The sequence below is a fragment of the Pleurodeles waltl genome, chromosome 1_1, assembly GCF_031143425.1.
Source record: "Pleurodeles waltl isolate 20211129_DDA chromosome 1_1, aPleWal1.hap1.20221129, whole genome shotgun sequence".
In the NCBI taxonomy this organism is placed as follows: Eukaryota; Metazoa; Chordata; class Amphibia; order Caudata; family Salamandridae; genus Pleurodeles; species Pleurodeles waltl.
The window spans coordinates 822,465,490-822,489,000 of record NC_090436.1 but is presented as its reverse complement, the minus strand read 5'-3'; the positions used below and the strand labels follow the sequence as shown (position 1 = coordinate 822,489,000).

Here is a 23,511-nt window from a genome sequence, read left to right as displayed (position 1 = left end):
TACAAAAAAGTGCTTAATTTTTGCTTTCCTCATTGCTGAATGAATACAGTTCGTTTACAGATATTTACATGTTGTTGTTTATTGCAAAAACAACATCCTACTGCCTTGCCTTTCTCACTCCTGTACTTCAGAAAGATTGTCACATAATTCACTTTAAAAACTCATCTCACTTTGCAGTTAGTGAAAGAAAAGTAAACACCAATCCCATGTCAAAAGAATAAGCAGCAATTTGTCACAAGCTATAGATCTCTGTCTTTGAAGCACAGCAAACATGTTAAGAAAAACCGGACTTCCCTGACCCACCAAAAATCAGCTTGTATCCTGCCCCACAGATTGGGAAATGCTGCCTTAATGTCTTCAGTGAAACATTATTATTGCTTTAAATATGACTTTAAGGAGTAGCCAAGGATCAATCAGTCTCTTTCTTGGATTGTGAGTCGTAAGAAGGGTGAAAGAGGATTAGAACACCTGCAATGGTACAAGTGGTAGCACCAAGTCTTAAAAAAAATACAGGCCAATATGTTTCATCGGCAACTCCATACCAAATTCATTCACAGTAGGAGCAGCTCAACCGTCGAGATTGTAAAGATTCAATGACAGAGAACTGCAGTTACATCCTGTCTGAGACTATAAAAATCACAGGCTGTTGGTATTCCCACCTGCAAAACACTGTTCTAAATTTAAGTAGCTAAAACCACGATCTAGACTTACCAGCTGTGTCCTCTTTTGAGTGACCCAATAACTCTGTCTCAACAGTGCTCTGTGGCTCCGACTTGCCCTTCATTCGAGTAAAATGAATATTCTTGTTTCCTGCTCTGTCTTATTGAGTGGTGGTACCCAGAGCAGGGGACAAATGAAGGCAATAATACAAAGTCGCCTAAATGCCCCAAATAAAGTGGAGCCAAATTACCTCTAGGGTAAAAAGGTTGAAAAACTATTATTTTTCCAAGGTGAAACTATTCCTATGAATAGCCCTATTACTATTAGTCTTTCTGATATTTAGATATATAATATGTCTACTAAACTAAGTCATGGAACATCTGTAAGACGATATATTAAAGGTCCATTCTTGTAATTAACATGTACATCCCAAAAACTGTTAAACATTCTGTGGAAAAAAGTTACTGTAAATAGACCTACCTCCATTGGCAACATTAAATTTGATTCCGAAAAAGCCTCCTGGCCCTCCAGGAAGGTGACTTGCTGTTAGAATAATCCCACCAATAGCTTTGATTTTTCTGATGATACACGAAACTGCAGGAGTGGATAAGATTCCATTCTGACCAATCACCAACCGGCCAATCTAAATTAGCAAACATAATAGATTAGACTTTAGTTCCTTTCTTCTGTTAATATCACATGCTCACAGTGTTGTCTGAACTTCTTAACAGCTGCCCTATTGGTCTCCCCAACAAATGACAATAGTTCTGGCTTATGAATGGACTGCCAAGCCAGACCTAAATATTCATGTGATTTGATTGTCCTCTTCACATCTGATCTGCTGTCTGAGAGAAACACCATACCTTTTCTAGTTGTCTAAGACACTTTATTAGCATTGAAATGGCATGTGTGTGCCCCTAAACATTTAAGGTTGGACAGATAAAGCTGGATAAATAAACAAAATGATCGCAGCTGTGTGAAGGGCAAGGAAGCACACAACTTCTGCCCAATCACAACAGGTACTCCTGGCTCCCAACATGTAGTTGGAGCCAAAGTCCCTCTCTTGTTGATACTCACATAATTGTCTGGCAACAGCTGTGCTGTCATGGCAGACCATAAACAATAATAGCTGTAGGGACTGCATCTAATTCACCTAACACACTAAGTTAAGACAGCTTAGTGTACAGGAAACAATATACAAGGTATTTCATAGACATAGTTGCAAATGTATACATATCCCCGTGCCTTTTAAAGAGACAATGGGGGATCATTATGACCCCGGCGGTCGGTGTTAATGTGGCAGTAGTACTGCCAACAGGCTGGTGATACATACCGCCACATTATGACATTGGCGGGTTGGCTTCAATATATCACACCGACCGCCATGGCGGTAGCAGCCGCCGGGCCGGAGATAACAATCTCCAGCCCGGCGGCTGCTAATGAACCGCCGGCGGCATTTTGACCCTGCCTACCACCATGTTTTTTGTGACATTCGTAACGCCACGAAAACCATGGCGGTAGACCCTACCAGTGACAGGGAACTCCTTCCCTGTCACTGATAGGAGGCCCCCCCCAACACTCCCTAGATGCCCCCACCATCGACGCTCCCCCCTTCCAATCCCCATACACGCAGACACGCACCACGCATACACACACTCACACAGGCATACACGCATTCATACACGCATGCATCCATTCATTCATGCAAACATCCGTACCACATTCACACTGACACGTAGACATGCATTCACATTTCCATTCATACACTCATTCTCACACATGCATACACACACGCAAACAACACTACACACACATTCGCATTCACGCACACACTCACACATTCATACACACACCCTCAAACACACAACACCCCCCACCCTGCTCCCCTATCGGAAACGCAACCTACCTGCATCCAGGGGTCTTCCGGCAGGGGACGGGACGGGCTGCTGCTACCGCCAGCAGCGTCCGCCAGCAGAACGCCACCAGGCCGTATTATTTTTCATAATACGGCTGCCTGCAGTATACTGGCGTGGCGTTGCTGGTGGTAGCAGCGCCACCGTAACACCATCCACCAGTATGGCCACAGCCAGTTTTCCACCCTTCTTGTGGCGAAAATCTGGCTGTGGTCATAATTTGGCGGACGGATGTTAGCCGCGGCAACGGTCACTTACTGCCAATGTCGTAATGTCGGCCAATGTGTCTAATGTGTCTTGAATGTGGTGGACGAGTCTTCCGCTGAATACTACCTCATGAGGACCCTCTCTCCCTTATCAATGCAAGTAGCTGCTGCTTTTAGAGCTTTAGCAAAACAACAGTTCTAAAAATCACACCAGTCCTGGAATTAACCTATACAGTGACCCTCATCATGAAATGGCTAGAACGATGTCCTGGAAATAATGGGGCTTAAGACACTGAATCCAGACAGTATCTGTAGATCTGGGTATCATGAGGTAAAGTCTGAGGAATAGGGAACAAGCTTTCAAACTTGGGTTTTCCAGATTCAATAGACCTTTCCTTAACACTTACTAAATGTGAGTACGGTGCAACAGTGAGATACAGTGCAGGGTCTGGGGATAGAGAATGTTTGTGGGAGGGAAGCGGGGCAGGCTCCAAAGCTGTGGGGAAGCACTGCATGCTCTCTTGCACTGTGAGATAGGGCCAGGAGGTGGCTGGGCTGAGCCTCTGCTCCCTATTTCTGCCATGGAGCCCCAACATTTTTACCAGGTGTATTTTGTATTTTGTAAACCTGATAATATTGTTTATGGTATACCTAAATGCTGTCACTTCAGGTGTGGGAACACCAGGCCACTAAAACACGTTTACAAATGTTGCTCTAATTCAATTTGAAAACTAACTACATCTGTTCAAAAATGTTTTTAATTAGCTTAATTGAATCTCGGATTGTCAGTTTACTGAGGGTTGAAAGGATCCAAAAAACTCAATCAAGCGCCATATTAAACAACATTTTAAGCCATGTTACTGTACTTGATGCTGGGTTTCATATGGTAGTTCCTCTCTAGGACAACTTTCCTTTATGGAGCATGTTAGAAATGTGGTCTCTAGTTGGCAGAGATATGCACCCTGTCCAAGTAGGGATCACAATCCTAGTCATGGTAAGTCAGATATGCACCCTAAATCAGTCTGTGAGCACCCTCTGGTAACTTGGCACAGAGCAGTCAGGCTAAGAGGCAATGTGTAATGTTAAGTGTAAAGCTAACAGTTAATGTTTAATGTTAAGAGTTAATATTAAAGTTAAGTTAAAGTGTGTAAAGTTAAGAAGCAATGTGTAAAGTATTTGTGAAACACTTAATCACAGTAACACAGTGGAAGACACCACAAAAGGACTTCACATCCATTTAGAGAAATAGAGAATAGAAAATATTTCATCATCATCATCAAAATAATTTATTTCGGCAATTTGCTGTAAAAGCATAGATATAATACATCACGTTAAGATCATACCAGATATAAATAGAATTTAAAACAATTTAAAGTCAGCATAAATACAAATTAATGCATATTCTCAGGTAATCCTGGACGAATGGGCTACCACCCAATCTACAGGACCCCTGTCTTTACACAGTGAGGCAGTCAGGAGAATCTTCCCTTAAACACACTTTTTGTGGAGTTCTCCACGTCAGTAGTAAACAATGAGACACATCAAAGACTGAGCTCTGATTGGTATCTTATTCTAAAATTCGCAGACCCTCAGCAAGTTTCCTCACTCCGAGATTACGGCAAGCAGGTATGATCCATCTTTGTCAGCCCATTTCATAAGCAGGGCAGAAGAACAGGATATATCCTTCAGTTTCCTCATTTGCCCCCCATACATGGCATGCAATTCCTACTTGCACTAGTGAGCTCCCCCTCTTAGCAGTAAAGGATGCAAGAGGGAGCATACTGCACCTAAATCACAAATACAGCCTCCTGGCTTGAAGGGGCTCGATCTCATCAAGTAAACGCTGTCTTTGAATAAGAGGAATGTATGTGAAAAGGTGCGCGATGTGGGACATGCACCTGCGGTTGAAACCTAATATGTTGCCTATATTTCATCTTCAAGAGGGATTTATTAACTGTGGAAACTTCTAGGGGGTTATTCCAGAGATTACCACAACCCATCTTCACCAGGGTCTCTTTTACATACTTGACCCACAGAATACTATCTGAGCCCAGAATACCCCAAACTTCATTTAGTCCCTCAAAATAAGACATGAGCTCCTCTGTGGACCACACTTCCAATAAATAATAGGCTTAACACAAACCACCTCCAAAATTGGCCTAACACTCATATCCAGCCTAAGGGGGAGCAGGTGCATGCTAGTTGGCAGCCCTGTCAGCTGTCATAAGAAGCGGTTCTCTACAACTATCAGTTTGCCCATATCCTTTTGGCCCCCCATAGCTATGCTCCATAGAGGGATGACCCTAGCGCCTACTTTTTATAGATTTGAATCGCTGGGGTTGTCAGGCGAAAGTATGACCTTTTCAACATTCTAATCCACGGCCCTGTATTTTGCAATCATTTGAGCCTTGACGTATCTATATGACATCTCCACTCAAGCTGCTCTGTGAGTGTCAGACCCACTTGAAAATCTGCCCCCGTTTCAAGGGAACACTTAAGAGCTTTGGGTTTGATCTTGTACAGGGGCAAGGATTAAAAACATATATTTCAATGTGGCCATGTTTATTTCTAAGCCTCTCTGAGCACAAAAAATCACAAAGCAGTCTAAGATTTTCTGGAGCCCCATTGGTTATTTTGATAGTAGTAAGGTGTTGTCTGTGAATATCGAGACCAGAACCTTAATTTTAGCCAGACAAGGAGCATTCCCCCTCACATTCGGTCAAGAGTGATATTTGATCGTTAACATGAAGTGTAAAAAGTGTTGGCGTAAGGACACAACCCTACCTTACTCCTCTGCTGACAGGGAAATGTTTTGTCATCTCACCCAACTTACCACGGTGATTTTAGGCATAATTATGGCTATGGAGCTTTACTATAGCATCCAAGATGTCATTAGGGACCTCCCTGTCTGCCAAAATGTGCCAAAGTGTTTGCCTCAGTACCAAATCAAAAGTCGAATGTAGGTTGACGAATGTGACGTAAAGTCGGCCGTCTCCCAGGATCACTGTTTTCCAGAAAATAAGCTGAATTCTGAAAACTTGATCCACCGTACTAGTACATTCCCTAAACCCCTCCTGGAGGGGGAATAGTACCTCTCTATCACCTATCCAGGTTAGTAGACGTTCAAGAATGATTCTGCTGAGCACCGCTTGCGAGCAATTAATCAGGCTAATTGGCTGATAATTACGTGGGTCTAGTGAAGAGCATTTCTTATGGATTGGGTCTATCTCAGCCCCCACCCATGTGGGTGCTATGGAGTCCCCTGGGTAGAATGGAATTAAACGAAATTGCAAAGTAGGGGCCCAAGACCTCAACTTCTCCATGAAACAGATCTCCCAGGATCTTATCAAGCTGGGGGCTTTATTGGAGACTATCTTAGAGATCGCCGATCTCACTTCAGTCAGTGTTATCAACACAATTTCTTCCGTAGCCTTCTCTCTATCCCCCACCGCAAGGTTTCCAGGCTCCCAGACGTACCCTCTCAGTTGCTCAGAATGCTCTCAGTTCTGTGAGGAGCGTACAAACTTGAAAAGTGGGTGACCCAGTCAGTGGCGGGAACTTTCACCTCAATCGGGCAAGATCCTTCCTTGCATCCCGTTGCAAGAAAATTCCAAGAAGCAAGCTGGTAATTCTCCCTTACTGCATCAAGAAAACCCTCCCACTTCCTCATTTCCCATTCTTTTTTTGCAGCATTAACACACCTCTGATATGCCTCTCTCTTCTCTATTATTAGCCCTGGCTATCTTGCAAGCCTTATTATACAAAGACTTGAGTGATCTCCTCTTAAAAGACCTTTTAGTGGCCACATACAAATAATCTTTTAACAGTGCAAAAAGGCTGTTATGAATAATACACACTTGATCTAAGTGGTCCCCCTGAACCATGTCCCAATCCAGATCCAAAAAAACTCCTCAATGCTGCACGCAACAAGCCTATATATTACCTGGATCTGCTCACTTGTGCTAACTAGAGTACCTCACTTAACGCTACACTTGTTGATGGAGATTTGAAACCTGTGATCACCAACAACCCTTTCACTCCCTGCAGGCAGATCTACATCAAGAACAAGTGCATTGTGATCACTGTCCCTTCTGTCGAGTACTGCGATATCTCTTATAATTGGCCAAGCCCTTACATCCACCAGGATGTAATCAATGAGGCTGCTGCCTGGGATCTAATTAAAAGTATGCTTCTCTTCGCTATCAGAGTAAGTCCTACCATTCCCTGCCCACAAACCCTGGTTCAGTGTTAGTGCATTGATTTGTAGTGTCAGGGTGGACCACTTCTTAATAGGTGAAATCACCAAGGGAGAGATAGACCAGGCAACATCCTCATCCTGTGTGAGCACATTTGGATAGGCATCCAGGGGTTCAAACTGACAATTGAAATCCCCACCCACGAGCTTCAGCATTCCTACCGGTACAATAGCCATAGGTGTATTCAGTGGCTTAATGATTGGGAATCACTGTTAGTCCCCCCCCATGTCTTAGGTAAACAATATATATATAAACACAAAGAGATGGAAAGGTTAACAAGACACAGGGAATGACCAATGAGGGTATTGGTATTTCTTGAGCCTTGCAGTTAAGTGTAGTGCTCACCCAGGTTACCAAGCCCTTCCGAGGGTCTACCCCTGCCTCTTGTAACAGCTACTTTGCTAAACTTAGCGTAACCAGAGCAATGAGCTAACCTGGTGGACCAAGTTTACTGGAAAAGGCAGTATCTATATGTATCTATAAACTTGTCCCATTCTGGGGACTCAGCTTTATTGGCTGGCCCTGCAACATTCCACAAAAGGGTCTAACCTGGATAACAGGGGATTTGATTATAGGGTCTGCACAGGGGACCAAAGGAAATGACGTAGTGCCAGCCACAGGAAGAGGAACTTGTGGGGAGGTTATCATAGATGCTCAGGCAGCTAGAGCCCTGGGATCATTCAATGTTAGTTCAGTTGTGGATCAGTGTTCATCCATTCCTTGAGCCATCATAGCATCATGGATCTAGATTGGAACAGCCCAACATCGAGTTTTAATTCTATATCTGACAACAGCCCGCAGGGGGAAATGCCATGCAAGCAGTGCCCCATTTTCTTGCAGAGCCCTCATGCTTCCTGTAGTGGGGACTCATTACCCATTTCACCCCTGCCGCTTACCGTGTTTGTTGCTGCTTCTGTACCCCCCAGCCCTAGAGCTGCAGGACTTGCTCTTACAGGAGTGGCCTTTAGTAGAATGAGTCATAAAACCCCCTCAAGTACATCAAAGCAATTGGATACAGGAATTACAAATGTGCCTATTTGACTGTGATAAATATTGGATCCGTCTGACAACACCTGATCAAAGTGCAAGTGACTATTGCACATGATCAGGGCGTGCCTCTGGGCATAACCTGGTTTATAAAAATACCCCAGTGGTAACAACTCAACAGAAGTTTCTGTACGTAAGCCCCGGATGTGGCTAGATAGTAGGCTCTGCACTAGCTAAGGGGTTCTATAGTTGACCACAATACAATCCCCCTGCCGATCCCCTGGCCTTGGCCCCAGCCAACCCACCCTACGTGTGAGAAGGATTTCACTCGCCTTGGTAAGAGGAAAGTTCCTATGTCAGTCCAGCCAATTCAGACATTTGTTGGTAAGCTCTTCCTGGTCCTTCCTCTTACCCTTGTGCAAATGAGGCATGCCAGTTAGGATTATCACATAAGGGCAAACTGCAGGGGGAGATTTATAACAGGTTTCTTTTGGAAAAGGTTGAGTGACTTAACCAACAAACGAGATTTGCCCACCCCCTCACCCGCGCAGTTCACTGTTTCTCCAGACCTGGCAAAAACAGGTGCAGTTCTTCGAGGGCAATTAGCCTCTGCTTGACCAACCGCATCAGATGCAGCTGCAGTGCTCCGGGAATCCTCAGTCTTCTGCTGCAAAACAGTAGGTCCTTCATTGGCTAGTTTGGCCAGACGAAATGAAATGTCCTGGGGAGCCCCCGAGGCTGAATTGGGTTGTTCATATATTTCACTCTGTGTTAGCTTAATGTCAGTGATCCCCTTTTTAATCACTGCCAGTCGAACCAGTTTCAGAGAAAGTTCAGATGCCACAATGTCTTTGACCTTTTCTAGACAAGCCTCCATTAAATCATCAGCCCATGGGGGGGTGGGCCAAACCTCCTCTCGAACTGAGCAATCAGAGTCATGAGAAGCAGAGGCTGATCAAGGACTGTCCATGCTAAGGTTAGTTTTTGCCATAAGACGACCTCTGGTCTGTTTAACAGGCTTAAAGGGCTATGTGCAATCCTTTGGGTGTGCTCCAGAAGCTGAAGCATCAGAGTTGCAGCTAGGGATTTGCGAGGCAGTGTTGTCCTGTGGTTCTACTGCTGCAATAGCACAAGGAAGGCAGTAAAGTAAGGGGCTGCCAAAGGGAAAGATTACACCTGCACCCAAAGATAGCCTCTTCTCTGTTAGGGTGATTTCTGTTGAAATAATCCCCACCGCGTGCTGCAGCATCCTATCAATGCCCATTGTAGAAGGGGGATAAGGGATGGAGCAACAAGGTCCCCGGCACCCTTCCTTTTGCCCATGCTGCCTTTTGTTTTGTTAAGCTGTGGCAGATGCGTTGAATGTCAAAAAAAGAGAAGCACTAGAGATGGGACACTGATGAACGCTTAAGAAGCACAATGTAGCACAGTGGGGCCAAACAAACACCCAATCAAAAGAAGCAACAGTCTGGCAAGAAATAGTAACTGAGGAAACTCTTACTCCTGGGACACTATATCAGAAGGTGTCAGGGGGTGGGCCCAGCTCATCCTCATTCAGGCGTGGATGGGTGCAGACGGGCCCACTCTTGGCCCGGTCCTCACCCGGGCACATGCACGGGCACGTCCCAAATGCATCCTGGCAGTGGGTGCTCCTTGCTGAGTTTTAAAGTAGTGCCTCTGGGCGCGGCAACACTCTGGGCTGTCCTTTGGGCTGTGTGTTATGGTGCCTGTAGTTCTTAGAGAATGTGGCCCCTACTCTGCCCCCCACTGCTTTCTTCATGTTTCTCCAGTGCAATGGTAACTCCTTGCTCATTTTTAAAGTAGCACCTCTGGGCACGCAACACTGTGGTTGCCCTGTGGCCTAGGTGTTATAGTGTCAGTAGTCCTTAGACACAGTGGCCACCACTCTTCCCCCTGTTGCTTCCTTCACATTTCTCCCATGAAGTGGGAGCTCCTTGCTGAGTTTTAAAGCTGCTCCTCCTGGCACGGCAACACTGTGGGTGGTCCTGCATGCTAGGTGTTATGGTGCCTGTAGTCCTTGGACACCACGGGCCCCACTGTGCCCCCTGCTGCTTCCTTCATGTTTACCCCTCACAGCAGGAGCACCTTGATGAGTTTAAAAGTAGCACCTCTGGGCGCTGCAACACTGTGGGCGTTCCTGTGGGCTAGGTGTTATGGTGCCTGTAGTGCTTAGACACCGTGGCCCCCACTCTGCCCTGTGCTGCTTCCTTTGCGTTTCTCCCGATAATATATATCCGAGCAAAACAAGACCAAAACAACAAAAATCCAATAAGTGGAAGTCAAGAAATTAATTTTTAAAGATTTAATGTGTAACAGTGCTTAGAAGTCACTAGCAGTCAAAAGGTTACTTGGGGTAGCGAGGGAGCAGTACAAATCCATAGGTCAGGCCGGTGGAAGGTAAGCCAGCTACAGAACCCACACAAGTTCTGCTGAAACAGTATCTCGATGGAGCAAAGCATTGAGGGCACAATGCTTTGGTTTTTGCAGAAATCAGCTGCAGAACCCATGTCTGAGGCCCAGGACTAGAGGAGGCACCACAGGCAAGGGTAGGCCTCACAGATGGCAGAGTCAAGCAGCACCAGGAGAGTTTCAGGCAGTCTTTGATGTCCCTGAGACTGCAGGAGAACAGAGGGAATGCCAACAAGCCCTTGGAGAATCTTGGGTTCAAGGATGTAGAGAACAGGTCCAGTCCTTCCCACTCCAGGCAAGAAGCAGCAGACAGCAGGCCAACACAGCAAAGCCGGTAGCAAAGTGGCAGTCTCTCCTATAGCACAGCACACAGCAAGTAGTACACCAACACAGCAATGCAGTTGCAGAGTAGCAGCCCCTCCTGATAGCACAGGCAGAATGTCCTTGGTTCCATTAGATTTGGTGAGGTTTGGGGTCCAGTACTTATACTTAAAAGTGCCTTTGAAGATCCCAAGGCCCCTGCCCTCCCTTTCCTGGCTCCAGACAGTCTACAGGGGGTTGTGAAGCCCTTTGTGAGGGGAGAGGCACAGCCCTATTCAGGTGTGAGGCAGTGCAAAACTCCGCCCCCATCAAGCTAGTTAATGGCCCATTAAGGCACACCTAAGTTCTCATTGTGTGTGACTGTCTAGAGGGAAAGCACAACGCCCAACTGTCACCAACCCCAGACATGTATTCAGAGACAGGCAGAGGCACAGAATGGTTAAAGTGAGAAAATGCCAACTTTCCAAAAGTGGCATTTTCAGACTTACAATTTAAAATCCAACTTCACCATAAGTTGTGATGTTAAATTGTGAGTCCAGAGACACCAAACTCCAAATTTCTATCTTTTCCCAATTTGAAGTTACACTTAAAGGCTGCTTCAAGGTAATCTCAATGTTAACCTATGTGAGAGATAGGCCTTGCAGCGGTGAAAAATGAATTTAATACGTTTTCACTACTGGAGCATGCTAAACTTAAAAGTGCATGTGCAACTGCACCCTGCCCTTGGGGCTAACCAGGGCCTATCTTTGGGGTGACTTATATGTAATAAAAAGGAAGATTTGGGCCTGGCAAGTGGGTGTACTTGCCAGGTCAAAATGGCAGTTTAAAACTGCTCACACAGGCTCTGCAGGAGCAGACCTGAGAAATGTTTGAAAGGGTACTGTAGTGGGTGGCACAATTAGTGCTGCAGGCCCAGTAGTAGCATTTGATTCACAGGCCCTGGGCACATATGATGCACTTTACTAAGGACTTACAAGCAAATAAAAAATGCTGACTGTAGAAACACCAATGTTACCATGTTTTAGGCAGAGAGCAAATGCACTTTAGCACTGGTTCGCAGTGGAAAAGTAAAGTGCCCAGAGTCATAAAGCCAACAAAAAGGTCAGAAAAAGAAGAGGAAGGCAAAAAGTCTGGAGAGGACCCTGCAGGAAGGGCCATTTCCGACAGAGAATAAACTAACTTGTCACTTTTCAGTCATCTGCCAGGAGTAGCATTTACTTTTCCATGTCCATCTTCTTTAGTTTGACAGTGACATTTTGCTCAGGATGTGTGAATATATGGCTGCGATTTTTGTACCAGCCAATCACAACACTTAGGTAAAATTCTGTTGCTGCCTTTACACGTACTAAAAACACATGGTTATTTTTAAAATGTGCTCACAGAATATTCAGATGTTCATAATACAAACAGCCGAACTGCCTTCTGAGATGTGAGTGTCATCCAGATGTTGGATGAACTGTCACCCGGGATGTCACATAAATCAATCCAGAAAACCAAGGTAACCCAATCGCTCTCTAAAATCCTATAGTAAAGGCTTATATAACTAGTATGACCCCCCAGATCGTTCCGCAGCCTAACCGTGGCTACATCATGCAGTGTTGTTCAGTCCTTTAGAATATGCTGTGTATCGTCATTGCAGGCCGAATTTTCATTGGCTCTTGAAAGATGCACATCTCTAATAACGTTGCTTCTAGACCGACAGTTCCTGCCTGGTACAGCTGTATATACATGCACAAACACAGTCTCATCAAACACTATGGCCCTCATGACAACATTGGCGGTAAATCCTGCTTACCGCCGTACAGAAGACCTCCAACACACCGCAGCGGCGGCGGAAATCTGCTACAGCTATTACGATACACAGGCCGGAATCCGCCAAAATCCAGACACCCACACCAAAGGTCAGTGATAAACTGGTGATAACAAAACCGACACCGTCACGCCAACAGGAATACGCCCACACTATCACGATCCATGAATCCAAGCGGCGGTCATTCAACCGCGGTAAACCATTGGCGGTACACACCGCCACGCTCAAAATACACACACATTTACAAAACACAACCACATTGGACAATCCAAATACACACACCTGATACACATACACACACCACTCCCACACACCCAATACAATATAAAACACACACCCACATCACCCACAAACCCCTACGACAAAAATTGAGAATGAAGCACAGAGAGAGACACCACCATCAACAAACTAGCATCCACAGGCACACAACACCATCGCTCACACAACATCCATGCACCTCACACAACACACAAACACATCCCCTCACACATCACAACACACACCACCTCACACATCACCCACACCACACCATGGCACCGCAAAGACACCCCAGGTTCTCTGACGAGGAGCTCAGGGCCATGGTGGAGGAAATCCTCCGGGTAGAGCCACAGCTATTCCGATCACAGGTGCAGCACACCTCCATTGCTAGGAATATGGAGCTATGGCGCAGAATCATAGACAGGGTCAACGCAGTGGGACAGCACCCAAGAACACGGGATGACATCAGGAAGAGGTGGAACGACCTACGGGGGAAGGTGCGTTCCGTGGTCTCAAGACACCAGATTGCAATTCAGAGGTCTGGCGGCGGACCCCTACCTCCTCCCCCACAACTAACAACATGGGAGGAGCAGGTCTTGGCTATACTGCATCCTGAGGACCTCACAGGAGTAGCAGGAGGAATGGACTCTGGTAAGTCAAATCTTAACTATTACATCCCCCACCCTACCTGCATGATATCACATACCCCACCCTCACCCCCAACACTCCATCACCTCACATATGTCCCACTATCACAACCCACACATCCTAAAACCAAGCCCTGCATGCAACACCAAAGCATGGACACCCATCACCAAAGCATGTCCACTACAGATACCCACACAGATCCCCAAACCAAATATCACACAAGGTCCTAGACAAGAATGTAAGCACTGGGGTACAGGGTCACCCACCTATTGCACACAATGGCACACGCAGATGCAATAATCATGCCTTTACACCCCTGCAGGACCCCTACCCAACGTCACCTGAAAGGAGGTTCCAGACATGTCCACACCCCCCACAGAAGAGGCCCACAGTGATGACAGCAGCTCTGTCCAACTGGATCTAGATGATCAGCCCGGCCCATCTGGGACCTCGGGACAGTTGGTTCCCCACACACTGGCACATGCCACCACAGAGCCTCCCCCTCAGGAAACACCAGCACAGCACCCACCCAGCGGGCCCATACCTCTGTCCCCAGGACACGTCAAGCAGCAGTGTGTCCACCACTACAGGGAACCCAGGCAAACCCACAAACCCAAGAACATCAGGGACCTGGGGGCAGTTGCAGTGGGCACACGGTTCAGGAGACAGAGGAACAAGAAAACAGGGAACTGGGAGGACTGGTGTGCGACAGGGGGAGGACAGGCCCAGGGAACCCACTCACCACGAGGCCCTCTCCAACATCATGGGAGCGTACCATCATTCCCAGGAGACGATGGCAACGGTATTAGCCAAGTTTCAGGAGACCCAGCGGCTGCAGGAGGAACAGTATTTGGGGATCAGGGAGGAACTCAAGTCCATCAACACCACCCTGGTCACCATTGTAGGGGTGCTGAAGGACCTTGTGAACACCAGGAGGGACACTGTGGCACAACAAGGGGCCCCTGACACTAGCCTTCATGATGAACAGCCCACCACCTCCCCTGGCGCTAGTGGACAGGAGGCACTGCCACAGGACCACGACACCAGCACCCCACCCCCTGCAGATGCAGAACCACCCCACAAACGGTCCCTGAGATCCAGGTCAAAGACAGAGAACAATGCCAAGACCCCCGCCAAGAAATGAGACCACCCTGAATGTCATCCTTCTGTCCCACTTCGTCACCCTGTCCATCCTTAAACTGCCCTAGCTCCACATCCTATGCCCCTTTGGACAATGTACCTGTGAGACAAATAACTGGACTCTGCCATGGACATTCCTCCACCATCTCCCCTGACCATTTTGCACTTAACAAAGGAAAATAGCAATGTCCATTGTATTGTCAACATACCTATGTCACACAGCTCTAGTCCATAAGGTAATATATAGCAGAGGTCACACAGTGGGACCCCACATCTGTTAAATGGAAATGCAAAGTGACAAGTCAGGGTCCATACACTGGGTGAAAGTGACAGACATATGATAGGTCTAACAATTGTATGAGATGTAGGATGCAGTGATGTCTTCTTACCTGTGTCTCACTGGAAGTATTGCTGGATAATGTTGTTTCTGTTGTCGATATCCTCTTCTTCTGCCTCCTCTTCTTCACAGTCCACAGGCTCCACAGCTGCCACAAGATAACCTTCTGGACCATCCTCCTGCAGAAAAGGCACCTGTCATCGCAAAGCCAGGTTCTGCAGCATACAGCAGGCCACGATGATCTGGCACACCTTCTTTGGTGAGTAGTAGAGAGAACCACCTGTCATATGGAGGCACCGGAACCTGGCCTTCAGGAGGCCGAAGGTCCTCTCTATAACCCTCCTAGTTCGCCCATGTGCCTCATTGTAGCGTTCCTCTGCCCTTGTCCTGGGATTTCTCACTGGGGTCAGTAGCCATGATAGGTTGGGGTAACCAGAGTCACCTGCAAATGTCGAGGGACAACTGTTAGACACACACTAACCCTTAGGGACAACCCCAGAGCCAGACAATCATTCACACGGTATAGGATCCTTATCCTCACCTATTAGCCACACACGGTGCCTCTGGAGATGCCCCGTCACATAAGGGATGCTGCTATTCCTCAAAATGTAAGCGTCATGCACTGAGCCTGGAAACTTGGCATTCACATGGGAGATGTACTGGTCGGCCAAACACACCATCTGCACATTCATTGAATGGTAGCTCTTCCTATTTCTGTACACCTGTTCACTCCTGCGGGGGGGTACCAATGCCACATGTGTCCCATCAATGGCACCTATGATGTTGGGTATACGTCCTAGGGCATTGAAGTCACCTTTCACTGTGGGCAAATCCTCCACCTGAGGGAAAACGATGTAGCTGCACATGTGTTTCAGCAGGGCAGACAACACTCTGGACAACACGTTTGAGAACATAGGCTGGGACATCCCTGATGCAATGGCCACTGTTGTTTGAAAAGACCCACTTGCCAGGAAATGGAGTACTGACAGCACCTGCACTAGAGGGGGGATTCCTGTGGGATGGCGGATAGCTGAAATCAGGTCTGGCTCCAACTGGGCACACAGTTCCTGGATTGTGGCACGATCAAGTCTGTAAGTGATAATGATGTGTCTGTCTTCCATTGTCGACAGGTCCACCAGCGGTCTGTACACCGGAGGATGCCGCCATCTCCTCACCTGACCCAGCGGCTGTGCCCTATGGACGAGAACAGCGAGCACAGAGTCAGCCAACACTGAGGTATTAAAAAAGAATTAATTGCACACATTCGTCAATCCACAATGTGCCTGTCACTGTGTGTATGCAAGTCCTAGATAGGTGTGATGCATTTAAAATGAATGCCATGTGGCCCCCTGGAATGGCGGGTGCCTGACCTGTAATGTGGGACAAGGGGATATGAGGTAACTGCGCTGGAGTTGTACACCGTCGGGGTAGGCGGTCGAAGACCGCTGCGCAATCCTGCATTGGTTAACATTGGACCCTATGGATCCCAGGAGCCAATGACGATATACGCAGGTGGTGACGGTACGCACCGCTGCGGACGTGACCGCCATTTTCTGTCTGTTCACTCACTTGATACCTGACCTTCGACAGGAGAGGACCTACACTGCAAGTGCTGCTGTGACCTCAGTCTGGAAGCGACGATGGCTCATGTGTCTGGGGAAAGGGCCCCTGCCTCCACTTCGGAGGAGTTGGAGAAGTTAGTGGATGGGGTCTTCCCCCAGTACACGCTACTCTACGGTCCTCCAGACAAACAGGTGAGTACACTGTGAGCATGCTGTATGGGCAATGCCTGTGTGGAGTGGTGTGGATGGAAGATACGGGGGGGACTGAGGCCTGCATGAGCGAACGGTGAGTGTATGTGAGTCAGGGCAAGGGTGGGAACGTGGGTCAATGACTGTGACGGTCCGGACGGTTAAAGATTATCCTTTTCCCCTGTACTATTCCTCTAGGTCAGCGCCCACCAGAAGAAGGATATTTGGCGTGCCATCGCCAAGGATGTCCGGACCCTGGGGGTCCATCACAGACGGAGCACCCACTGCCGGAAAAGATGGGAGGACATTCGCTGCTGGAGCAAGAAGACGGCGGAGGCCCAGCTGGGGATGGCCTCCCAACGTGTGAGGGGTGCCCGTCGCACCATGACCCCGCTGATGTTCCGGATCCTGGCGGTGGCGTATCCGGAGTTGGATGGGCGGTTGAGGGCATCACAGCAGCCACAAGGGGGTGAGTACATGCACATCCATCTGACTCTGCGCACATTACGAGGTGTCTGGGTGGGGGAGGTGGGCTGTGGGTTCCCCTAGGCCAGGGCGAGTTTTGTAGGCAAGGTCCCTTCGTGAGGCAAGCTATGTGGCACCCCACCAGTGGTAAGAGCCATCTACACCTAGTCAGGCTCCTGAGACCTCCATGTGTGCAGCAAACGGGCATAGGCCTTGTACCCCATGTCCCTGTGATTAATTAGGGAACTCCAAGGGTCTGGCGTAGTGCAGAGGGCTGCTGTGTCTGTAGTGTCCGCCAATGGTAGCGGTATTGCATGCACTGAAACATGTCTTTCTTCTGTCTCCCCCCCCCCACTTTTTGTGGTCTCCATGTTCTTGTGTGCATTAGCATCATCAGGCGGAGGAGCAGTGCCACCGGAGCAGGAGGGAGCTGCATCCCACATGGCCCGGGAGGGCGAGACAACGGAGTCTGAAGCCACGAGTGGGACGGAGGGCGAGGGGAGCTCCACGGCAAGGACAGGAGGTGACATCAGCGACAGCGACTCCTCCTCTGATGGGCGCTCCCTTGCGGTGGCGGGCCCCTCTGTGCCCCCCGCATCAACAGGTACAGCCGCCACCCACCCTACCAGCACCGCCCTCCCAGCAGCCCCTCAGCGTGTGTCCCATGGCCGCTCACCGAGGAGGGTGGGCATCTCCTTCGCCCCAGGCACCTCAGGCCCTGCCCCAGTCAGCCCTGCTGCCCTCAGTGAGGAAGCTATTGACCTCCTGAGATCCCTCACTGTTGGGCAGTCTACCATTCTGAATGCCATCCAGGGTGTAGAGAGGCATTTGCAACAAACAAATGCATACCTGGAGGGCATTCATTCTGGCCAGGCAGCCCAACAGAGAGCATTTCAGACTCTGGCCTCTGCACTGATGACAGCCATTGTCCCTGTGTCCAGCCTCCTCCCTCCTACTTCCTCCACCCAGACCCAATCCCCTGTACCTCAGCCTATCCCAAGCACACCATCAGACCAGCATGCACACACCTCAACACACAAGGGTGGCTCAGGCAAACATAAGCACCACACATCCCACAGGCACTCACACAAGCATCATACCCATGCAGACATACCAACATCCACTGCCTCCACTGTGTCCCCCTCCTCCACGTCTCCCTCCTCCCTCACTGTCTCGTCTCCACTCACACCTGCATGCACTACATCTTCAGCCACTACCTCCATCATCAGCACGCCCATCACCACACACCGCTCACATGCACTCACCACCCCTACTACCATTCACACATCCCCAGTGTCCTCTACCAGTGTGTCTGTGAGCCCTCCTCCCAAAGTACACAAACGCAGCCACACACCCACCCAACAGCCATCCACCTCACAACAGCCTCCAGCCCATGCACCTTCACCCAAAGTCAGCAAACGTACACCTCCTACATCCACTACCTCTTCCTCCACTCCCAAACCCCCTCCATCTACCCATCCCAGTGTGTCTAAAAAGCTTTTCCTATCAAATGTTGACCTCTTCCCTACACCTCCCCCCTTCCGTCCCCTAGGGCCCACCTTTCCAGGTCCCAACCCAGCACCTCAGCCACCACATCACCGGGCACAGCGGTGCCAGCAATAGCGGGATTATGGAGTGCACCAAGCAACAGGGCTGCCAGTGTCCCACCGAGCCAGGTTAAGGACATTCCGCCCGGAGGGAGAAGGCAAAAACACCTGCCTCCAAGGGCTCAGACAAAACAAAAGTGGAAAGTGGCAAGAAAGCTGCGCCACCATCCAAGGTGGGGAAGGGCCAGAAAATGAAGGGCAGGTCCACGTCGACGCCAACCTATAAGGCGGACAAGACCGCCACTAGCACTGCCACCACAGAGACCGCTGCCAGCACCGCAGACACTGAAGCCGCCACCAGCACTGCAGTCACTGAGCCCGCCACCAGCACCGCAGTCACTGAGCCCGCCACCAGCACCACTGCCACAAAGACCGCCACCAGCACAGATGCCACAGAGGCCGCCGCCAGCACCGATGCCACAGAGTCTGCCGCAAGCACCGCCACTACTGACACCGCCGGCAGCACCGATGCCACTGAGGGTGCCGCAAGCACCGCCGCGACTGACACCGCCGCCAGCACCTCCAGAGGGCCCGCAACATCCTGAGCCAGTGGCACCACCGCAGACATGGATGCCATCCCCAGTGGTCAGTCGTCTGAGGCTGGTGGTCAGTTCCAGGAGCCTGGGCAGCTTGCATGTTGCACCACCGTCAGTGGAGTGTCACATCCACTACCTCAGTCCTTGGCAGGATGAATCACTCTGGGCACAAAGCCCCCTCCTGAACCAGTGGAGAAAGGCATCCACTACCTCTGTCCTTGGCAGGATGAAGCACTCTGGGCACAAAGCCCCCTCCAGAACCAGTGGAGTATCACATCCACTACCTCAGTCCTTGGCAGGGTGAAGTACTCTGGGCACACATCCCCCTCCAGAACCAGTGGTGAAAGGCATCCACTATCTCAGTCCTTGGCAGGATGAAGCACTCTGGGCACAAAGCCCCCTCCAGAACCAGTGGAGAAAGGCATCCACTACCTCTGTCCTTGGCAGGATGAAGCACTCTGGGCACAAAGCCCCCTCCAGAACCAGTGGAGTATCACATCCACTACCCCAGTCCATGGCAGGAAAAAGCACTCTGGGCACAAAGCCCCCTCAAGAACCAGTGGAGAAAGGCATCCACTATCTCAGTCCTTGGCAGGAAGAAGCACTCTGGGCACACAGCCCCGTCCAGAACCAGTGGAGAAAGGCATCCACTACCTCAGTCCTTGGCAGAATGAAGCACTCTGGGCACAGCCCCCTCCAGATCCAGTGGAGAAAGGCATCCACTACCTCTGTCCTTGGCAGGATGAAGCACTCTGGGCACAAAGCCCCCTCCAGAACCAGTGGAGTATCACATTCACTACCCCAGTCCTTGGCAGGAAGAAGCACTCTGGGCACAAAGCCCCCTCCAGAATCAGTGGAGAAAGGCATCCACTACCTCAGTCCTTGGCAGGATGAAGCACTCTGGGTACAAAGCCCCCTCCAGAACCAGTGGAGTATCACATCCACTACCTCAGTCCTTGGCAGGATGAAGCACTCTGGGCACAAAGCCCCCTCCAGAACCAGTGGAGACTGTTATCCACTTGAGAGACTGTGGCTTTGCACTCCTCAGGATAAAGCAGTGGGCAACCCACCTACTGGAGAGACTTGAGAGACTGTGGCTTTGCACTCCCCAGGATGCAGCAGTGGGCAACCCACCCACTGGAGAGACTTGAGAGACTGTGGCTTTGCACTCCCCAGGATACATCAATGGGCATGGAGCCCCCTCGTGGAGCTGGCGTTGTGCACTCACCCGGCTGAGATGCCCCCCCTTCCCTTCCTCCTGAGGTGCCTGTTTCATTTCGATCTGATGCCCCAGCAGTGTTCTCTCCGTTTGTAGTCTGGTATCGAGTGTGGGCCTTGTCCATGCATTTTGGGCCCAGTGGTCCACGGACTATGAATGGTGCACTATCCAGACTTGTATAGTTGGTGTACATAATTGTTTATACTGTATTTCAAGTTTTGACTAAAAGATTTTTATTGATTACAATCGTTCAACTCATTTCATTTTGTCATTGCGTTCTTCCAGGAGGGTTTGAGGGGTGTAAATGTAATGTTGCAGCATGTATTAGTGTGTATGTTGTTGTGGGTGAGGGTGGGGGTGTTGCGTGTTGCGTCTGTGTGTCACTCTCTTTTCCTTCCACCCTCCCCTGTGTTGTAGGTGCAGTACTCACCGTGGTCGTCGCCGCCGTCGTTCGTGCTCCTGGTAGAGGAGCAGGAATACTATCGCAGGGAGGATTTGGAGTTCTGGCTCCATGCCGTCCTGGTTCCTCGTGGGTTGTGTAGAGGTGAGTGTTTTCCCTTCCAAGTCCTGTTTCTGCCGTGTTTTTGTTCTCGTTGGTTCCGCCCCAGAAATGTGGCGGATAGGCCTCTCATAATAGTGTGGGCGGCACACTGTCTTCCGCCTGTCTGTTGGCGGTGACCGCCATGCTGTTTGTTTGTACCGCCGTGGCGGTCGGAGTGTTAAAGTGGCTGTCTATTCTTGCCGGTTTCCGCCATGGTCGTGATTCAATTTTTTTTACTGACAGCCTGTTGGTGGTCTTACCGCCGTTTTAACACCGACCGCCAGGGTTGTAATGAGGGCCTATTTTCACCCCTAACAGAGGCAGTTATAGATTTCCATGATAAGTCCATCTGTGACCTGCAACCAACTGTAAATGGATGCAAGACCAACAGGGCTAACTGTTGCCAATACTTTATTGTATACATTGAGTATTCTTCGGTTCTTTCCAGGAGAGTATTACTCTTTCACCTTGTGCTATGGACTAGTTGGCTATTGCCCCTTTTCCTGCAAAGTGCATGCATTGCAAAGCATGAGGGAATTTGCTCCATCTGCACTTCTCATGGTACTAATGGTAATTTAGACACGCTAAATCACAGTCCTATTTTACTATACTTTAATTGAAAACTGCAGAGTTTGTTGGCCAGTGATATATCTGCATTGTAATTATTTTATATCAAATTACATTGTAGTCAAACTGTGACTTACTCCAGTTCACCCACCTCAATTACGTGGTATGTGTGTACGTTCTTTACAACTGACAAGTGCTTTGTAAGTGGATGATGGCTTGGCGAAATACTCATGCTGAAAGTACTATGTATGCAATTTCAAAGTAAAGAAAGATTGATTTATAATGTGTAATATTTTAGTTCGTAAGTATTGACAAAGGTCTGTCATTAACTCATGCACCAGTGTAGATTTGTGCTTGCAGACATTAGCACAATAAAACCCAAGCTTTTTGCTCTGGCACTGCTTCATGTAAAGACTTTTGCATGCAGCAGTTGCTACAATCAAAACCTCTGATTATTAGTTTCTCTCACTCTTATTGTATCCACATCTCAACAGTAATATGTTTTTACACTATTTGCCTGTGGGAGAATACAGAATTGTTTATAAAACCGTTGCTTCCTGTATGCAATATTTTTCCTTGCAAAATATGGGGCTTTTCTTACACCAAGTACTTGCAACGAATCCTTTTATGACATTTGAATTAACAATTCCAATTTTTCAACCGCACATAACTATGAACAATTAGAATAAATAAATTATTCTAACTTTCTTTTCATTGTAAATAACTACATCAGTTGATAATCATTGTCACGGAAATGTATACATGGTTTGAAACATTCTTAAAACATTGTTTTTGAGTGTTTAAGAGTTATTAAAGTTACATATAACTTTTTAAAACAAGCTAATTTAAATGTATGGAAGTTATTCTTGAGTTTCAAATCGGGCGGTGTTTTGGATAAGCGTAGCAAAGTCATCTTTTTACATGTTAAATTTAAGACTACATTTAAAAAATAAAATTATTTGAGTTTTGGCATTTCTCTGGCCTGGGGAGAAGGCCTCCACTTGCTGCAGCCAGTAGTTTAACAAGCAGTGGTCTCTCCTAAACTATGAAGGGAACTTAGCAACCACTGAGGAGCGTCCACTGTAAAGGCTTGAATAGAAGAAGCTAAGGACACCAACACAGACACCCCTATGCCATGGCGCAAGGGTGTCTACGTTAAAGGCAGGTGCACCCTCCTGCACAAAACAATCTTCTGAGGCATTTTCCTCTGCAGCACACATAGAAAGAGGAAGAAATGAAGAGAAATAGATATTACCATTCTGACACATTCCCAGGTTTACTCGTGTTAGTAAATCTAGGAATGCGCCAAAAACCATGGATGGATGCGTAGTAACACCCATGCTCCACCCACGGAACGCCTTCCCAGCTCATAGTAATGCAGTACAGTGTCTTGCGCTGCCTTGTCTTACTCCAGATTTACTATGTCACGCAGAGTCAAGCAAGGTGGATCTGCAATGCATAGAAAATCTGTTTTAAGGGCTTGCGTCGCCTTGCATGATGCAATGGTGATGCAAACCCATAATAAATCTGTACCTCACTGTTAAGTGCATAAGGCTAACTATCTCACAGAAGGTGTTTTCCCTGTCCTACATACGAGAATTCACAAGTGCACCAACAGATGCCTCTTATAACTTGTCTGACTAGATACAAGCGATGGAAGTGTATATTTACTTTTGTTTCATGCAATACAGGGTGGCAAGCAAAGTTGCTGTGCTGCATTGCATGAAACAGAGAGAGCAGAAATGTGCTATATCTCCTAAGACATGGCACACTTCTGCTCCCACTTGCTGCTAGTACCCTTTGTGCTGCCTAGTGCCAATGCAGGCACTCTGCAGCTGCGCTGCAAGGGTGCTTGCCTT

General features: G+C 48.3%; 1 protein-coding gene across 1 annotated transcript in view; it reads right to left on the bottom strand.

Annotated features, from left to right (window-relative positions):
• The window catches only part of PGM5 (phosphoglucomutase 5), a 712,996-nt gene that overhangs the window by 597,848 nt on the left and 91,637 nt on the right, over positions 1–23,511 (bottom strand). The window contains exon 2 of the mRNA XM_069228665.1: positions 1,141–1,303. Within this exon, the coding sequence (XP_069084766.1) occupies positions 1,141–1,303 (163 nt within the window). The remainder of the gene's footprint in view (positions 1–1,140; positions 1,304–23,511) is intronic.